The sequence below is a fragment of the Temnothorax nylanderi genome, unplaced genomic scaffold (genome assembly GCF_030848795.1).
Source record: "Temnothorax nylanderi isolate EJ_2023f unplaced genomic scaffold, tnyl_v1.0 TNYL_tig0015_pilon, whole genome shotgun sequence".
Taxonomy (NCBI): domain Eukaryota; kingdom Metazoa; phylum Arthropoda; class Insecta; order Hymenoptera; family Formicidae; genus Temnothorax; species Temnothorax nylanderi.
Genome location: NW_027249077.1, coordinates 1,272,687 through 1,290,643, shown reverse-complemented (window position 1 = coordinate 1,290,643; position 17,957 = coordinate 1,272,687). Strand labels below are relative to the sequence as shown.

General features: G+C 40.1%; 1 protein-coding gene and 1 long non-coding RNA gene across 2 annotated transcripts in view; one reads left to right on the top strand and one right to left on the bottom strand.

Moving 5' to 3' along the window:
* Positions 1-5,064, bottom strand: part of LOC139768304 (irregular chiasm C-roughest protein) — a 132,513-nt gene extending 127,449 nt beyond the window's left edge. Inside the window, exon 1 of the mRNA XM_071698361.1 lies at positions 4,063-5,064. Coding sequence (XP_071554462.1) covers positions 4,063-4,184 — 122 coding nt within the window. The 5' untranslated portion in view covers positions 4,185-5,064. The remainder of the gene's footprint in view (positions 1-4,062) is intronic.
* LOC139768328 (uncharacterized) overlaps positions 1-16,933 on the top strand; it is a 126,121-nt gene extending 109,188 nt beyond the window's left edge. Inside the window, exon 5 of the long non-coding RNA XR_011717334.1 lies at positions 16,848-16,933. This is a non-coding gene — a long non-coding RNA (uncharacterized lncRNA). The remainder of the gene's footprint in view (positions 1-16,847) is intronic.
* The last annotated feature ends 1,024 nt before the right edge of the window (positions 16,934-17,957 follow it).

The window sequence follows — 17,957 nt, the reverse complement described above, 5'->3', positions numbered from 1 at the left end:
TACAAACGAACCGTGATATTAAACTAAGATTTCTATCTGCTTCACGAGAAAGATCCGTACCTTTCTCTCTTCTCAAGTGGGCCCTGTTATTCTTTCCTCTAAGTGTTTTTCTAACGTATTTTCATCCGCCACGCCAGCGGATTGGCGCGACACGGATTCGCCGCTACGTGCGAATATTAAATCGCTATCCATCCTCCCTCGCTGACTGCCTAAATTAAAATTCCATCTACGAATTCCATCTTGTCGCGCCTATACGCGCTCGCGACTTGGGCGAAACTCTCGTAATCCGATGTCTTGGCGAAACTCTAGAATTTTTCTCCTCCGGTAACGTTGAAAAGGAAGACGCGACCTACCTACGGCTTCGTTATCGAACTTATAAAACCTTAGAGATTGAAGTTGGCCCCCCCTTCTCCCTCCCCGTACTATTAAGTGGAATTAACCTTCTCGGTGAGAATCTTAAGATTCCGATTGCTCTAACTTCGCGCGTACCATCGTAGAACTTTGCCGCGGAACTCATTGCAGCATTCAATCCGCAATTTAGATTTCTCATTAAACGTTGAAAATCACCGATAGATGCACGCGAGTTAACCGTAGTCTCGCTCCTAGACTACGGGCTTGCGCGCCGACTTAATTATTAGGGGCTGTTAGCTTATCGTGTAACGTACATACATAAGGTACACAGGAAGCGTACGTGAATGACACGGGACGCGTGCCCGAGCTACCGCTATAATCGTTAGTCACAATCCTGACAGGTACGGATGCTTGATGTTTTGACATATTTGAATTCAATTTTTGATTAAAATTTGATGAAGGACTCGATTCGATAGAATTCAATTTCTCAATTAAATATTTTGAAAAGCAAAAATCTGATATATACATATATGTATATATGTAGATATATGTATATATATATCTACTTCTATTACACAAATGTAAATTTTTCGACGATGATTGTATGACGATGTCAAAACCTTGTTGATATAACGCTTGGAACTAATTAGCGATATTATCTGCTATAAAGTCGCCTGAAGGCAAACAGTCAAATAGTAGGATTGTTCTACACCCCGTTGCGAAAGAAACTGCTGCATTAAGGACGTTTCACGCATAAACGATTCGGAAAAGCTATAAGACTGGTTAAATAAATTCTGCTCAAGTTTGCGAAAGCTTATCGATTTCATACTGCAAATTTATAAGATCCCGAGCTGTTGTTCAAATATTTCTTTACCAAGGAACAATGAAGGCAGTAAATGTCCGGCCGATACGATCTATACATCCACGCTTTCAGTAACAAACACGAACGCCAGAATATAGAGACATTAACCCGTGAACGCTCGTGCTATGAGCTTTCTGTGCACATATTAGAAACTATTTCCGTGCAACATAGCGGTGTACCGAATATTACGTTATACTTGTTCTCTTAGTTACCTTTATTCCCAAATATCTACACTCTATAACGCATTAAAGAAGTCATAAGTTTATTACATATTTACATTGTGCTCAAATTGAGAAAAATATATTTTGAGTTGTGAGTAACAGCGCGGGTTTTATCATTGTTAACAAGTAAATCGGGGTATTTCCGTTAACGTGTTAACCTTTCAAACTTTTACATTCGTCGTGGTTGAATAACTGAATTAAAATTGATACTGCAAATTGATACCGTGAACTACGATATTCCATCGCTAATAGATAAAAAAAATTGCATTTATATACCACTGAACGTACGGCATTCAGCGAGAGTCTAACAAAATTAGCCTGAATCCGTTATGTTGCACGGTAGTGTGAAATATTAAATCTTACGTTCGCATTATGTCGTTATTAAAGGTCATCAGTGACAACGTATTTCAAAATCGATATCGATTTCTAAATTTTCAGACGTTATGAGTCAAATTTAAAATTTCCTCAAATTCTTCTTCAAATTTAAAATACTTATCTATTATATATTCACATCAATGCTCGATGTGAATTATACGAAATTCGAATGTCAGTAATGCGGTTTAAAAAGAAATGTAAAACGAAAATTAAAAAATAAAAAATTTTGCAATAGTATTTATAATTACTTGTATAGTTTTGACAATATGTTTGCAAGAAAACATTAAGATCAATGAAAGGAAGTTTTGGACTAGAATCGCAGGCGTTGTGTCAAGATCCTACTACTACCAACCCTGATGGTCAGTCCCTAACAAAGACGAACGAGCAAAAAGCTTAATCTAAACATCTACCACCCTTTACGTTGATTCGTCGGTCGCTTATTTTTGCCGACATCAACAAATCCTCTTTCTCATTAATAGTACGTCGGCCATTAACTCGACCATTTATCATCGGCCGATGTGGCGATCTGGCATCTCTTGGACCTTGGTAGCGCCATATTTATATGCGTATCTGTATCGATCGCGTAAATTTCTTCGGGGGGTAATGGCATTTAATTTTACCGCGTGTCACTTAACCCTCCCGCCCGCCTGGCGGGCGGGTCCATTAGGCCCGCACCTGTTTCGAGAACTACGTTCGTGTAATCAATTAGAGGAACAGCTTTCTTAACTCTCTACGCGATATTTCATGTAAACGCGTAAGATATCGGAAAAAATTGCGCAAGATCCTGTTCCTACATAAGATAAATCTTAATATTGTGGTGCAAAAATGTATCTAAAATTATATACAATATTTATGTGAAGGGCGCGAAATCCTCGATGTACTTAAACACCACAATAAGATAAGGGTTAATCTCGATACGTGCAGACGTCCGGGCTCGCATTTTCCTCGTGTCTGATCCACTTGCCGAAATTCTCGCGAAAAGTCTCGCAACGCGATGCTAAAATCGTATATCGCGACAAGTGCGGAATATTGATCTCGTGAATATTTTAAGGCGTCGAACGTACACACGCGCATACACACACACACGCGCGCGCGCGCGCGCGCGCTACGAACGCGGAAACCGTTGTCACTGGAATCCCCATAGATTATTCTGCATTGTGGCAAATGCGAGTAGCGTCGCACGCATGTGCATATGTATAATGTATATACGTGACGAACGTTTACATGTTTTAGATTTACCAAGTTGGTACGGGGGATCAAAAGTGAGTATTCTCGCGATACTCGTGTTTAATTATGAAACGACGAGATGCTAAATTTACCTAGAAGAATAATAGCCGTATGCGCACGATAGCCGTACAATTCTTCGTTAATTTGCATGGTTCATTGGATGTTTAGTTTACATTTAGCAGTTACGGTACGGTAATTAAAAAGTCATTTCTTATTCGAAGCCGCGCTTCAAAGAACGCTGTATGCTCTTCCGAAAGTTTTAAAGAAAGAGGAGGAAGAATCTTTTATTTCCTCGCAATTCACTCTTACAAAGTGGAATGGACCCATTTTTATATTAGATTTGAAACAGAATATACGTATTATATTCTGTAATGCGATATACAAGAGTTTGTAATAATATCATCAAAAACGTGTACATGCAGTGCTTTTTGAACGGACGTTTTATGTGTATTTAAATTTATGTGTTTAACTGACACGGCCGAGTATTTGATATTTAAAGTACATGGCATGCAATATGCACAAGTAGATTTTATAACATAAATTGATGATCTTTCATCTACCTTCTACACGGAAATAAAAGATTAGCTACTGTAGCAAATCTGTAAGTCGTAAAATATGGGATAACTAACATTTTTTGCAGCGAGAGCTATAATTTAGCAATATAGTAGATAGCAAAATCTTTTTGCAATTATTACTAAATAGCAAAAGGTTCAGCAAAACTTTAACAAAAGGTTTTGCTATTATTGCAAAATAGCTCTCGCTATAAAAAATGTTAGTTATCCCGATCAGATTTGCTATAGTAGCTAATCCTTTTTTTCGTGTACTTAAACATGTGTAGTCTAAACCTCTAAACAATATCTACCTTTTTTCTTACTCCGCGAATAAAAATTCGCACGTGAGTGAACGCGTGTTTGTCCTCGTGCTTAAACTTTTCGACGTCATAAATTTCGTGGCTCAAACGAGATATCAGCTAATTAAGTAATTCCGTAATATCGCAGCCTCCTTCTCAAAACGTAAGGTATGTACCTCGTTATTGCGCATCCGGTGGATTGCCTGGCATCCTCAATAGCATCGATCGCAGATCGTTGCATCCTCCGCGCTGATTCCGGAGCGAAATCCGTATTGAGCGCACTGGAGTATCCGGCCATCGTAGCTGCGATCCGTGCGAGCACTATAGCGACATATCCTTTAGGGATGAATCCGCCGTAACGTGCACCAAGGAGAACCACTGGGGGGGGTGTGTGTGTGTGTATTTGTGTGTATGTAATGTGTACGTATGTGTAATTCCGCACACGGCGCCTCCAACCACCCTTTTGCGGTCGAAGAAACGTATAATCCGCGGTGGTATCCCACGAGTAACTGTCACACGTGTTACACGTCGCACACACTTGGCATACGGGAGAATGCAGAGTACGGATGTCTCGCGTACGCGCGTCGCTTGCCTGTTTTCCCCGTCGAGATCACAAGCGGGCAGAGCCGGCACAATCCCTAAAGACGTATCCCCGATCCATTCGCGGAACCCGGAGTACGACACCACCGTCGCGTCGGGCCTCTTTTCCCACTCACACCAACATCATTCTACCGAACGCACCACTAGTGTGTCCGATGAGGGTGACGCACGAGGGCTGGTATCGTCAGGACGAGATCGAAGCACCCTCGGCCGCGAGTCCTCTCGGCGGCGCGCGTCGCTCACCCCGCGGCATCACGACATGTATACTCGCGCGGCGCGACGTCCACCGAACGCGGTCGCTCGTCGGGGGTTGAAACGAGAATCTCCAGGTGCGAAACGCGGACGCGGAGAGGCGCGAGTGACGTTCCTTCCGCACGATCGAACTCCTCGTGTCCCCGGGTCCACTCGAGGAGACAGAGTGAGAGAGAGCGAGGGAGAGAAACGAGCGCGCGCGTTTCGACGATGCTGACGACGTTGCTGACGACGTTCGTTTCGCAGGGTAAGGGTGACTAAAGGGGTGACGAGACGAAACGAGACTATCGCGTCGCGGATATACGTCGTATCCAACCCGCACGGCAGACAGCACGGAACTACTGGCGGTCCCTACGCGAGCGTAATTCCATCCCCACCGCGCCGACGGCCAGGTTACCCCCACGACGGCGTCGTTGCTACACGCGCCCCTTACCCCCTCCTCAATAATGGGCACGCACCGAGAGCTATCCGGAGCGTGACACACGCTTACGCTTCTGGTGGGGGCTACAGTCGCGTGGCGGCGGTACGACTCGGAGGGGATGCGAGATGAACTTGGCGGCGGTGGTGGAAGCCTCGGCAGCAGGCAGCAGGCAGCAGCAACGGCGGCGGTGGCGGCGGCGGCGGTGGCGGCGGCGGCAGCAACGGCGGCGGCGGCGGCGGCGGCGGCGGCGATGGTGGCGGTGGTGGTTAGCAACGCATGCGCACGCCACGCGTCCTACGTCGCTGCCGCTCTCGTTGCTCGTCGCTCCGACGGTGGATGCACCGCGCGGCCTCCTGAAAATCCACGACAAGTGCGTACGTACACTCGTATACGTGTACGTACGTACGCGAGCGACGCGTACAAACGAAGGCCGCGAGAGTGCAGGGACCTCTGCCTCCGCGCCGCGCTGCCACCGCTCCGTCGTCGTGCCTTCGCTCCGCGTCGCGTCGACCGCGACGAGGATGCTGGCTAAACGCAGCTACGTGACTTCTGTCCGCCGGCCGGAGGCGGGAGAGAACATTACGGAGCGAATTACACGGCGCATCGGAAAAGAATTCGCGCGACTTTCTCGGAGTTTTACTGCAAAAGAGATTATGAGTTATCGTACGGTATAAAGTGTAATAATACCGCCAACTCGCGTGGAATGCCGTCGCGATATCACGAGATTACGTGTATAAGGCGTCGTTTGCAGTTTCTTGCATGCGTTTTCGCGACGCCGCGCGCCGGCGAGAATGTATCATTATCTTTCACATTTAAGAGTGCTTAAGCACCGCGAATGTTAAAATTTCACCATTCATTTTAATGGCCGAATGGTGTCGGAAAGACATAGAAATTTACATTTGTTTGAAATAAAGCCCTTGTAACTATAAATTAGGCACCTGTGGTACTTTCAGCCGTTCATTGATGTTGTTACATTGTTGTGTAATTATGTGGAATGTTAATATTAAACTCTCGACGTTTAAATGTTTAACATCCGGAGTATTTTACTCGAATGGAATTCCAATCTTGCGCTACGCTGGAATGTTATAAATACATCGCGTTTTCAGAACATTCGCAAAGAATATGTCGAAAGAAAAACGGAATGAAGCGCATCTATTTACAGAGCGTCCGTTTGTTTATCGCACAGGAAATACGTCAGGGATTGCGGAGACTGCAAACTGCAGCCAGAAGCGATGGCGATGCTGGCTTACATGCTCTTTGAACGGAGCGTTCTGTAAAAAGAGTTTCTGAAAATCATTGTGAAATTATGTCCAATCGTATATGGAAATGAAATAAACTCTCGTATTGCAAGGTACACATAACGTATTTCGAGAGATGGTATTTTTTGCAGCGAATGCTCGAACCAAAATCATTGCATTGTGATTAGATTTCTATGTATTTCTATGTATTTAAAGCACGGTACTATACACGCATCGGCAGAAAGAAAAATATGGGCCGCGGTCCTTTGTCGTGTTTTTTTGCGTAGCGGAGAATTTTTGCATTTCAATATAATTATTTACAAAATAACAAAATGCGTCCATGTCCATGCATACCGCGGAATTGAAAAGAGACTCTGTAGGGGCGTGACGCGCAAATTTTCAAACAACTTCTAAAGTTTTATCTTACTCTAAATCGAGACAATCGTTCGCGTCAAGAACGAATGTTATTAAGCCAGTTTAATGGAATCTCGTGGATAGTTTCGAGTAAATCTCTCTTAGGCGTTTAATAAAGAATTTGGAGCACGAGGGAATAGGTATAGAAACGAGAGAGGAGGTGGCGTGTCCTACTCGACGCCGCCGACAATGATAACGGAACACGACAGCCCCGGCTGTTACGTGCCTCCTCGAGAAAATATCGCATCGTAATTCCGAAGCCCTACCATTGAAATTTTAATTTTGTATATCATGCTAACGACGCGCGTGTTTAGGTTTGTACGTGTAGCTTGCGCTGAATGCCTTTCTCGTCGGATATTTTCTTTCTTCGTACCGTATGTATACGTACGCTTCAATTATTCGTTAAGATATTACATCCGGCATCCGCGAACGTCTGATAAAGATTTTATCAGGTTAACCATATTGCGCTATGGGCAACGCAATATTCATCGAAAAAAACGTATATCCACAGATTTGTTATTTCTTTTTCTTTACGAAAACGCAAGTTTATGGCGGTTGATTAAAATTTGCTGCTGCAAATTTACTGCGTTACATCGGCACATTTCGCGCGAGTCTGCTCCGTCAAACGCGAACGTTGACGTGCGAATAATTAATTTACTTGACTGTGAGAATAAATTATGTGCGATTCTCGCTTCACTGCACGACGTTCGCGGTTCAAAAGCCTCAAAGAAAGAATTATGAAAAGAAAGCGCGTATCCTGCGCGCGATGAGCATCCTCGCGCTTCGCGTTCGCCAGGGAACTTCGCTAGAGAATTCGGAATATGGGGCTGCAGCTTCGCGCGAGAGGCATCTCATTCGACACCACAGACGGTAATAACGAGAGCCCGACGGCGCGAGGTTACGTGCTTCCTCCAGAGAATATTAATCCGTAATGCTGAACTCGGTCTGTTGAATCTTCCAGCTCCCTATATCAGACGCTGCGGAGGCTACGGAGGAAAGCTCGCGGTAGCGAGACTCTCGCGAAACAGAAACTTTTGCGGCAATCCAAATACCGTTGCTTGTCCGTGGCCAACTCGAATGGAATTTGCCTCACTTGCGATTTTTTGATTATTTCTTTTCCGATCGTATCCTCTCAAAGAAACGACGCGAATGCGCGCAAGAATAAATTGATGATGAGAGATGGCTATACGAAAAAAATGCTACAGCGATGTCGGCGTAAATACTATGTACAGTGCACTTGACTGCACTGACCGAACTCTCTTTGTTTGCTCGTTCGTTCGTTCGGATTGTACGGATGCGCTTTTTCATGCACCGACCATACTCGGAGCAGGTGCAGGACCGGACAGAAGGGCGAACGACCGAACGAATCCGGTTCGGGATACGCACTAGGCGAACTCCCTTCCTCGTTCGCGTATAATGTGGGACTAGCTTAAACTGGTTATCGTAATAAGAAGAGAGTTCATTCTTCGCTAATAGGGGCGGACGGTGGGAACAAACTTTTACTTTTGATGCACTCGGGAAGAAATTGCTCGGATAAACGGACCCATAGGTCGTTTTCAATTAAATGAATATTACATTAATTAAATATCAAGTAATATCAATATTGCCACTATCATGTAATAACTCGCATAATCAACATTGCGATTGCATACCTAATTATTCCATTAACTTGATATTAGTTTATAATAACTTTGTTTTATTATTTAAATATTATTTGTAAAGTAAGAGAAATATAAAGGAAATGCAATCTAATGCGTCATATATATGTCGCATTAGATTGAATATATATTTTTGCATTGATATACATGTCAGTGCGACAAAGCCTTTTAAGACGCCAAAAATCGTATCCACCCTACAAGTGATCAAACCACGACTGTTTGAGGTAGCAAACCAATGAACCGTGTGAAATTTCACGTAATTATCCGGAAGTAATGCCGTCGGGGAGCGTAACGCCTCCACAGTCACTGTTAGCTTAATCGAGATGGTTTCCTTTTTTAATTCCGCGTAATGTCTGCTCCGGGAACCAACCTCTTTCCGAAGTTACAACGAGAAAACTCGCATTTGCAGAACGATAGGATGTAGACACGGTGTACGCACAGCGTCTTTTGTGAAATTATCGCCTTTTGTAAATGTCTAAATGTTTCGTAATTTTTTTCTCTGCGCTAAACTTGAATAAATTACAACGAAAATGTATCTCGCGATTCGAGGTAATTAATTTTAATCGAGAAATGTATATTTTGCTTTGTAAAAATATTAATTTTCTAACAGTTCCGAGTATTTCTTGTTGCATTTTAGTACAATGGAATATATAAATGCATCAAACACTTATTCATGTTATTTATATTATCAATTTTCTTTATTTTATTTTATTTTGGATCATTTTATGCATTAATTTAAAAATAATTTCACGTTATAACGTCCACGTTATTTCTTCCTTTTATATTTAAAAGGAAGAAAAAGGTTTTAGAAAGAAAGACTTTAGATTTTTCTCGAGAAATTTTAATCAGAATTCTTGTTACTTTGAGTTTTCTTTCAAAACATAATAAGCCCTATTGTTCTTAGGAAATTGATTCTCGTTAAAATTTGTACGCGTAATCATGCTGAATCGAAATATAAATATTAACCGTGCTATATTTCGAATTTTGGTCATCCATATATTTTTGACCGGTATTTACATTGTTTCATAAATTTTGTCTGATTAATGAAACGGATTATTGTGTTTTACTTGAAAATAAAGTATTTGCAGAATTGCATACATTACGATATCCACGATCCAATCTCGCTGATCATTCATTCATTTAGAAGTTTTCGTAAATAGACGTTTCGCAAAATTAACAAAATATATGTATATATCTCGATATGTTAGCGCAAAATGTGTCATCGCGATGTTATATGTTTATTCGCGAGCGTTGTTCGATTCGCAAACAAAAGAATAAGGATCAAAATACGTTTCCCACGTCGGCCATTCGAAGCTGACTTTAAAGCAGCTTTTTATACGATTTATCTAGTATTGGAAAGACATTGGCATCTCTTACAGCTTCCTCGGATGTATGTGTTCCTGATGATCCATTTATAACTGCTGCGAAGGCTATACTTGATCGAAAATGCGTTGGCGTCCACATGTGTAATTGAAAATGAAAAGATCTATCATCTGATACGTCATAAGAAAGATTAGACCCCGATGAGATATCGTAGATATATTACTTCCGCAAAAATTTTCTTACTCGTATTTCATGATTACTCAAAATCTTTGTCATATGATAAAGTAAAACAGCAAGTTTGTCTTTCAATTTATCATCTTTTTACTTTCCTACATAAATCAAGAATCACTCTTTTTTTTATGGAAATCTTTGTGTAAAAAGTATTCGGCGAGTAACTAAGTGGCAAGCGAGATGGGAAACTTTTTTAAAGAACGTTTGGTGCAATGGAAGTAAATTTTCCGCTTAGAAGTCGGACAAATTCCGGGTTACACCTCGGCGTCACTTTATTTGAAAGGAGGACGGAACAAACGGCGAGCGTGGTGTGGTCAGAGAGTGGCGCGCAGATTTTTGCCGGCCGCGCGCGTCGAGATAGCATCGCGACATATTTGCCTAGCAAAAGCTTCGGAGCGAAAGAGGGTAGGAGGTAGGAGGAGAGAGAGTCAAAAACAGAATGGACATATTGCCACAATGGCATTGCGCCAGCCCGTGTTTCTGCAAGATATCTGGAGAGCGTAAATTGAATCGTGTACTGACCGACGATAAATCCGAAAGAGGCGCGTGTGCGATATTTTCATCCAATTTCCATCGGGTCTCTCACGTTTAAATAACGTTTCTCGTACAGGGAGGTACCCACGGTATTTATACAGTTGCGTTATATTCACGCGTGCGGAATTATCGACCAAATAGAAACACGATGACAGCGACAGCCATCTCAGCGACATAGATTGAACGTACAATAGCATAGGAAGGAGAGGGAGATGTATTGCCCGATACAGATCCGAATGCAGTGACCCAATCACACGTTCAACATGGCACATTCATGAAATAATTTCCGCCTCTTTGACCGGAATATTAGTAGCCGGATATTCAATGGCGTATGCTCATAACTCTATTTAACGCGTTTCATTCAATGCGGCGCATATCGGGAATAATAAAATCCACGCACACGAAGTTAGGCCGCCGGCTTAATTAAGCTTGACGTGAACTTAACTGGACGAAACATCGTCGAGTATACTAAATACAATTTCCGAGAATCGATCATATTATTACAGACCTGTTTAATTTTCCGTTTGTGTACAAAATGAACGAGTCTGGGTCCAATGCAACCGATGCGATTCATAATGGCTCTCATATATTGTTCATTTTAGTGACTTTAATTACCTGTCTCATCAATCCTCTCTTTACTCTATTATCCCCCCATGGATAAGACATCTGGGCCGGTAATTCGAGAACTTGGAAAGACGAACCGGTATTGATATTAGTTACGAAGTAGCTTTTAGACACCAGGAACGTTATCCGTATAGACTCCCGGCCTTATTTTCGCTCGATTATTATTTTTACGACAATGTTACAACGGAAAGGGATGAAACATCGAAGGAATAAAAATTATTTCATAAAGAGATGGAGTACAAATTTCTTTCTTTTGTGACGCGCGGATGATTACCAAGATTCTAAGTGTAACTATGCAGGTGAGCGCGCCGAGGACGTTTTAAGCTTTTCCGTATTCCCTTGAATCCCTTGATTCCATTGCTCTCTCCTCTTCTATTTTTTTTTCTTCGTTTCTTTATTCCCGACCCCAACTAGATCTTTTTCCTCTTTTTTTTTTTTCATTTCTTTTTCCGCGCCGGCAGCGCGCTTTCAAAGAAATATCAATTTGTTGAATTATTACGCTTCAAAGCGACGGCCTCGCCGCCTCTCGGATTTTATGCACGCACGTTCGCGAAATGTATCCCTGTGTGTAATCGATTACGAGATATATTTCGAATTAACTGTTCAAATATTTTATATAATTAAAAGCTAATGTATAAGTGCTCGTGTTTACAAAATCGTTATTTTATGCATATGTGCCCTGAAGTGAACGTGCTCTAATTCCTCACGTTAATAATATAATAATTATAGAATGAAATATATTTGCATACACTCTATACATAATACGCTCTCGTATCATGCAAAATATATGCAAAAGATATTTTTTTCATGAAATTATAAAAAGAAAATACGAAATGAGACGAATACGACAGCTATGGATAGTTAGATAACGGTCATTAGATCGAGTTAAAATCGATAAAAACGCATAAAAATTTGCCGCACTACTCGATCACTCTATTAGTTTGGACGTTATCGAAACGCGATCGATCTTGTCGAAGAGTTTTCCGCGGCGTTTTTTAACTCGCGAATTAACAGCGGTACCGATTATACGATCCATTTACGTCCCGTTTCCACGTCGACAAAAGCGGCGGGCTGTTTCCGAGGGTGCGACCCATTTTCCACTCTTCCTTCTTCGAGGTACGCGGGCGGCGTTGCCTTCGGAATATTATCATTGGACTATACCGTCGCTTCCATTATCTACCACGCTACAACTACTCGAAGCTGGCCGTACCATTAAACTACGGAGGTCAATTTGTCCCCGCGCGCCACTCGACCTTGTATTACGTTCGGCTTACAGTTGGAGAATAACGCTGCCCCGGAATCTAATCTCTTCGTTCACGCGTGTGATTACGCTAGGTCATATTAACCTTTCATTAGTACGACGAGATGTGATGAGTTTAAAACATTTACTTAAAGATGTGATTATTTAATAATCCGTAGTAATACAATTTAAATTAAAGTCAATTAAATATCTAATTTTGGCTTCGCGGGCCAGGTACTTATTAATGAAACTTAATTTCGCTATAATTTTATGAAAGATACATATATATATGTACTTTGGCAGAAACAAAATTATTCTCAAAACTTTGTCACACTTCGTGTACATATATATATGTATATATTGAAAACGCTTTAACATAACAAAAAGCTAATGAGAAAAATAATCTATTTCCTATATATTTATCTCGTTCATCTTGACCATTTTTATGTAGCATCGCTCTTGACGTCGCTCTTTAATGCACGTAGATGGAGTTTGATCGCTATTAATTTCATAGAATAATGCGCGTTACACGCGAGCGTGCCGCAGTCTCAGGGTGAGAGGGGGAGTGGGAAGGGGATAAAAGGCTCGTGGAAAAGCCGAAGGCAGAAAAGAGGTGGAAAACGACCTAACTCGTTCCTCTCTGTGGTCCGTTTTAATTTTCCGCGCTTTGCCTCTGAACCGTTCAACGCTTTACAACCTGCTCCACTGCCTACCCACTTTCTTGTCCTCTTCCCCATTTCCGCGGCGATCAAAGGGCCACGATGCCGTTCTACGAAGAGATCGACCGCGCATCGATACGTTCGATATCTCAACCGTCGATAGTCTCGTGCGAGAGTTGCAGAAACGAAGCGTCAGAAGCACGCTTATTACTCAACGCTGCATCAATTTACGTGCCGATAGTTTCATCAAACGAGAAGAAAACAGAAAGGAAAATTAGAGAGCCTATTTGTGGAATTATAGTTACGCAACGATATTAAGCACCAATAAGTGGGTTCCAATTTAATGCGCCTGCGAGAATCGTATAATTTGTATTGTAATACACTTGCATGGATTTAATGCGCATCGCAATCATTAATCATGAATTAGACGTGACGCGCACGGTTGAATTTAATTTACTTATATGGTGGGTCAACATTCATTTTTCCATTCGGAAATCCGTAACTTCACCTACATATTAAGAAAAAGTACTGAAAAAAAGAGAAGAATCTCTATTATTTCTTATTAATTCCCACAGATTGCGTAATACGTCAAGTACCAAATGCAAATAAATATTCCTGCATGCTTATTATATTTCTGATACGTTCGGAATTACGTTTAATACACTGGATTAAAAATTATTTCAATATGACTGATTTTAACATAGCTGATTAATTATGAAATAATCTATTTTTAAAAATTCTTCCGCGACGAATTTTTATCTTATTTCAACTGATATAAAATTAAATTAATAAATATTGACGGATGAATTGTGAAAGATTGCGATAAAATCGATGTGTTAATAAAAATAAATACAACTATTAATTATTGGTGTTTTTTGTTAAATAAATTAGTTGAAATATATCACTGAAATATTTCCAATTCTTCTTTTATTTGTTTAGCTACATCTGAGTGAATTTGTTCCGTCTTCTCAGAATATTTGACGCACTATAAAAGAAGTCGTGACAATTATCTAATCGTGTGGGACGATAGTAACAAATTATTCGTAACGAAAGATCGCGCATTTAGCATTTCACCGTACCTGCCACTACCATGTCTCGAAGGATAATGAAACAACAATACAAATTGGAGTCTCCGTTTGTTGACTCCAAATCTCGGCGCTTAACCATAAACAAGTGATTGAGTCTATACAACGTTCTATACCTACAGCCTATGTCGCACGAGACTCAAGCGAGCGCGCGTTTACTCTTCGGCTCGTAATTGTTCCCAAATAATCGATTGTCGGCATTTGCGATTGATTAACTCTCGCAATTAAATCATAAGTGTATCGAGGCTCTTTATCGAAGCAGATATTTAATTTCTCGAAATTGGCATTGCTCGCGGGGATGCGGGGATATAGAAATCATAAATCTCGTTGTGACATTTACAGGCAATTATTACTTCTTTGACGATATCTCGTTTGGATATATCTCGCCATCGCGCGTTGAATTTTCCGCTTAATTAAACGTAATTTGCCGCATCATTGTCAGATTGAGAGGTGCGGAGTAATTCACGAATCGTCGAATTATACGATTCAAGTTACAGAAGGCCTTGATAATCGCTAATTATTCGTTTATTAATAATACCTGTGTTTCTCGCGAGATTTATACGTTCCGTGTTTACAGCGCGTGTAATACTAAATTTCAATTATATATTTTTGGATGATCTATCGAGCGTAATAAAGCATCGCGTGCGATTAACTTCGGGAGTATCCTGCAAAGACCCGTACGATTGCCGTATTCTATAATGATTAATGCGCGATCGTAATTAACGGTATTTTCACGAGCGAATGAGTGCGACAATGGAGAGGAAGAGGAGACCTAGGAAGCATTGGGCAAAATGACGGAACAATCAAGAAGTCCTCTTTCTCTCGAACATTATGAATATTATGATTATTTATTAGGTTGGTGCTGATAAAAGTCAGCCCCCAGTTACACTCCAAAACCATATTTTTTTAATTATTTATTAAAAAATCCGACATTTTATATGTACCAACCTATAATAATTAAATTATTTTTATTATTATTTAAGTAAAAATGAGAAACTTTTATTTGTCAAATTATATAAAAGTCGACATAAATTTGTTTAAAAATTATATTGTTATTGTATTTAAATAGTTCCTACTTTAAAACAACAAATGGAAAATTCAGTCCACGCAAAAATTATTTTAAAAATTATATTGAATACTTGTTATTATATTGAATATACTATTATAATTTTATATATATTGATCAATTTATTAAATGTCGTATTACTCTCCCCATTCGACGCTCGTTTTTTCGTGATGTAAAGTGTGCTATTGAATATATGCGGTTATTTTACTTCCACGACGAGAATCGGCAAATAAGAAAAATATTGACACAGGCTATTCCGCAAATCATCACGTTATCTCTCGAAACGCGATCGTTTTTTACGGACAAATAATTACTATCAGTCCGCACGACCAATTAACATTCGTGATTTATTCGTAATAATAATACGTTAAATATTTCGTAACGGACCTGTTATGGAGCGCTCGACGGTTTACGACGCGTCACGATGTTTCAACGTTTATTTTGTTTACATTCGCGCGGCGTGATTCGAGCCGGCAGGCAGTCGGTAACACCGCGCCGCGCCGCACCGCACCGCACCGCGCGCCGGAGCGTTGTTCTCTCTCTCGAGACACGGCCGCGACAAGTACTCTCGGAGACGATCTTTCGTTACGAATAATTTCTGATATCATCCCGTATAGATATCTTGCGACTGGTATATGACTCTCATTATTTAACGATCGTTATTTCGCGACGTATTTCGTTACATATAAACTGTATCTTACATTCGAGCAGGCAAGTATGCGCGAATGCGAACTGTCCCGCGAATCGTCGCAATTATCTCTCGAAACGCGATCGTTCCTTACGAAAGTGAATCAACTCCGAATCGAGTACAATCACGATCGTAATGTACATCTGTCCGTGTAACATAAATTCGACGTTTGTACATCGATAATGCAAGACGCGTATTTCTAAAAATCACGCAATTCCACTTCGCGCGTATTTGTCTTTAATTTTAACTCTTACGTTTATTCACTTGGCTTGCAACACGGAATAATAATCGCATTAAAAATCGCGAGAGTATGTATTATTTTTTTAGCAACAGGTGCAGCGTCGCCGCGGATAGCGTGTTAAAGTTGGCCGCGCGATTTTTGTATTGCCTTCATATCATACATTGCGTTAATTTCTCAGACGTCACAGTTTCGTGCGATTCCGCTTTTCTTATCTTACCTTCTATCGTCGAAAAAGATTTCTTACAATTAACATCGGGAATGTCGTTGTGTAATTAGTGCGCGAGCTTAATTAACAGTATTTCTACGAGTGAGTGATGTGTGAGTGCAATGAAGGAATCTGTAAGGATGAGAAAGCCTGGATGAGGCATCGGGCGACAGCGGAGCAACCATAAGGTGAATAATTTATTTTGTACATATATTATTTATTTCTTGCGATATATCAGTTATTTATCGCTATTTATTTGATTCGTTTACTTGGATAATTTAAGTACAAATTAGACGAAGAGTAATTAATTTTTTAAAATCTTATAAAAGCTTAAAAAAAGAACTTTTTTGGACTATAATTATTTTGGTAAATAGCTATGAAAGAATTCGGTGCGTGCAATAACCTTTTGTTTAAATATAAGTTATAATTCAGTGCTGCTTGTAATAACTTGTAATAACTTGTATGTTATCTTTATGTTACAGTTCAACGTAGTTCACAACGCAGTCTAAAACTCCGCTGCTGCGCATCATATCGGTGAATATTATATTATCTTTAATCTTAATTCGAGGGAATGAATCAAATATACATAAGAGAGATGTACGCAGGTATAGAGGAAGAACAAGAGAGAATGTTACAGATAAATACATCTCGTAGATTCATTGTCTTTAAAGGGGCTAATACGAAACTACTATACGTTTATATAATCATAAATTGAGCTATTGTGTGTATATAACGATGCATATATGCAAATTTATGAAAGATAGCTTATTATCGATGAATTGTTTACTTGATTTCATCATTTATCAGGACATTTTGCTATCTCGTATGACAAAATATTAATTACGAGTTTACCTAAAATTTATATTATAGAACAATTCAATATAAATTTAAAAATATAATGAATATTTTATAGATAAAATATTTAATTATATGTATTCTAATAGTTCGCCACATTTGTACTAATCTTGAATAGCTTATCCATTTATATTTATTGATAAGTTGGCTGTACTTGAAATGAAATAGAAGCACATGAGATACAATGAATTATTCGGCACGAGAGACAGAGTTCTTTATATAGATTATCTCAAAGTAGATATACAATATTATATTAGACAGTCAGTTATTTTAAATATACTTGACATTGGGATATAATATAACTTCTAATATATTAGAAATAATCCCGATAACTTATTCGCGATAAATAAAAATATTTACTTCAATCGTTTATAAATCAGAGACTATCATAATCTCGACATTTTCGTATTATAATTTTTAATTAATTTTTAGAATGCGTTTTTAAAATAGGATAGCTATTTTAGTATAGTATATGATATTTTCGAGGAAGAAAAAGTCTTAGGTTGCCTTATGCATTATATATTATATACGAACACGATTCGCGAGAAACCGTAAAAACAATTGGAATACGAGCACTTCCGACCGCACATTCTGATCGTGGAACTATCGACGTGCATATACTCCGATGCACTCCGCGCCATTTGGTCGAGGGACCGTTTCTCGGGCCGTAAAGCAGAAGGAACCGAAAGCATATTGAGGACTCGTTAGGAGAATCGTCGTAGTGTCGTCGAGTGCTC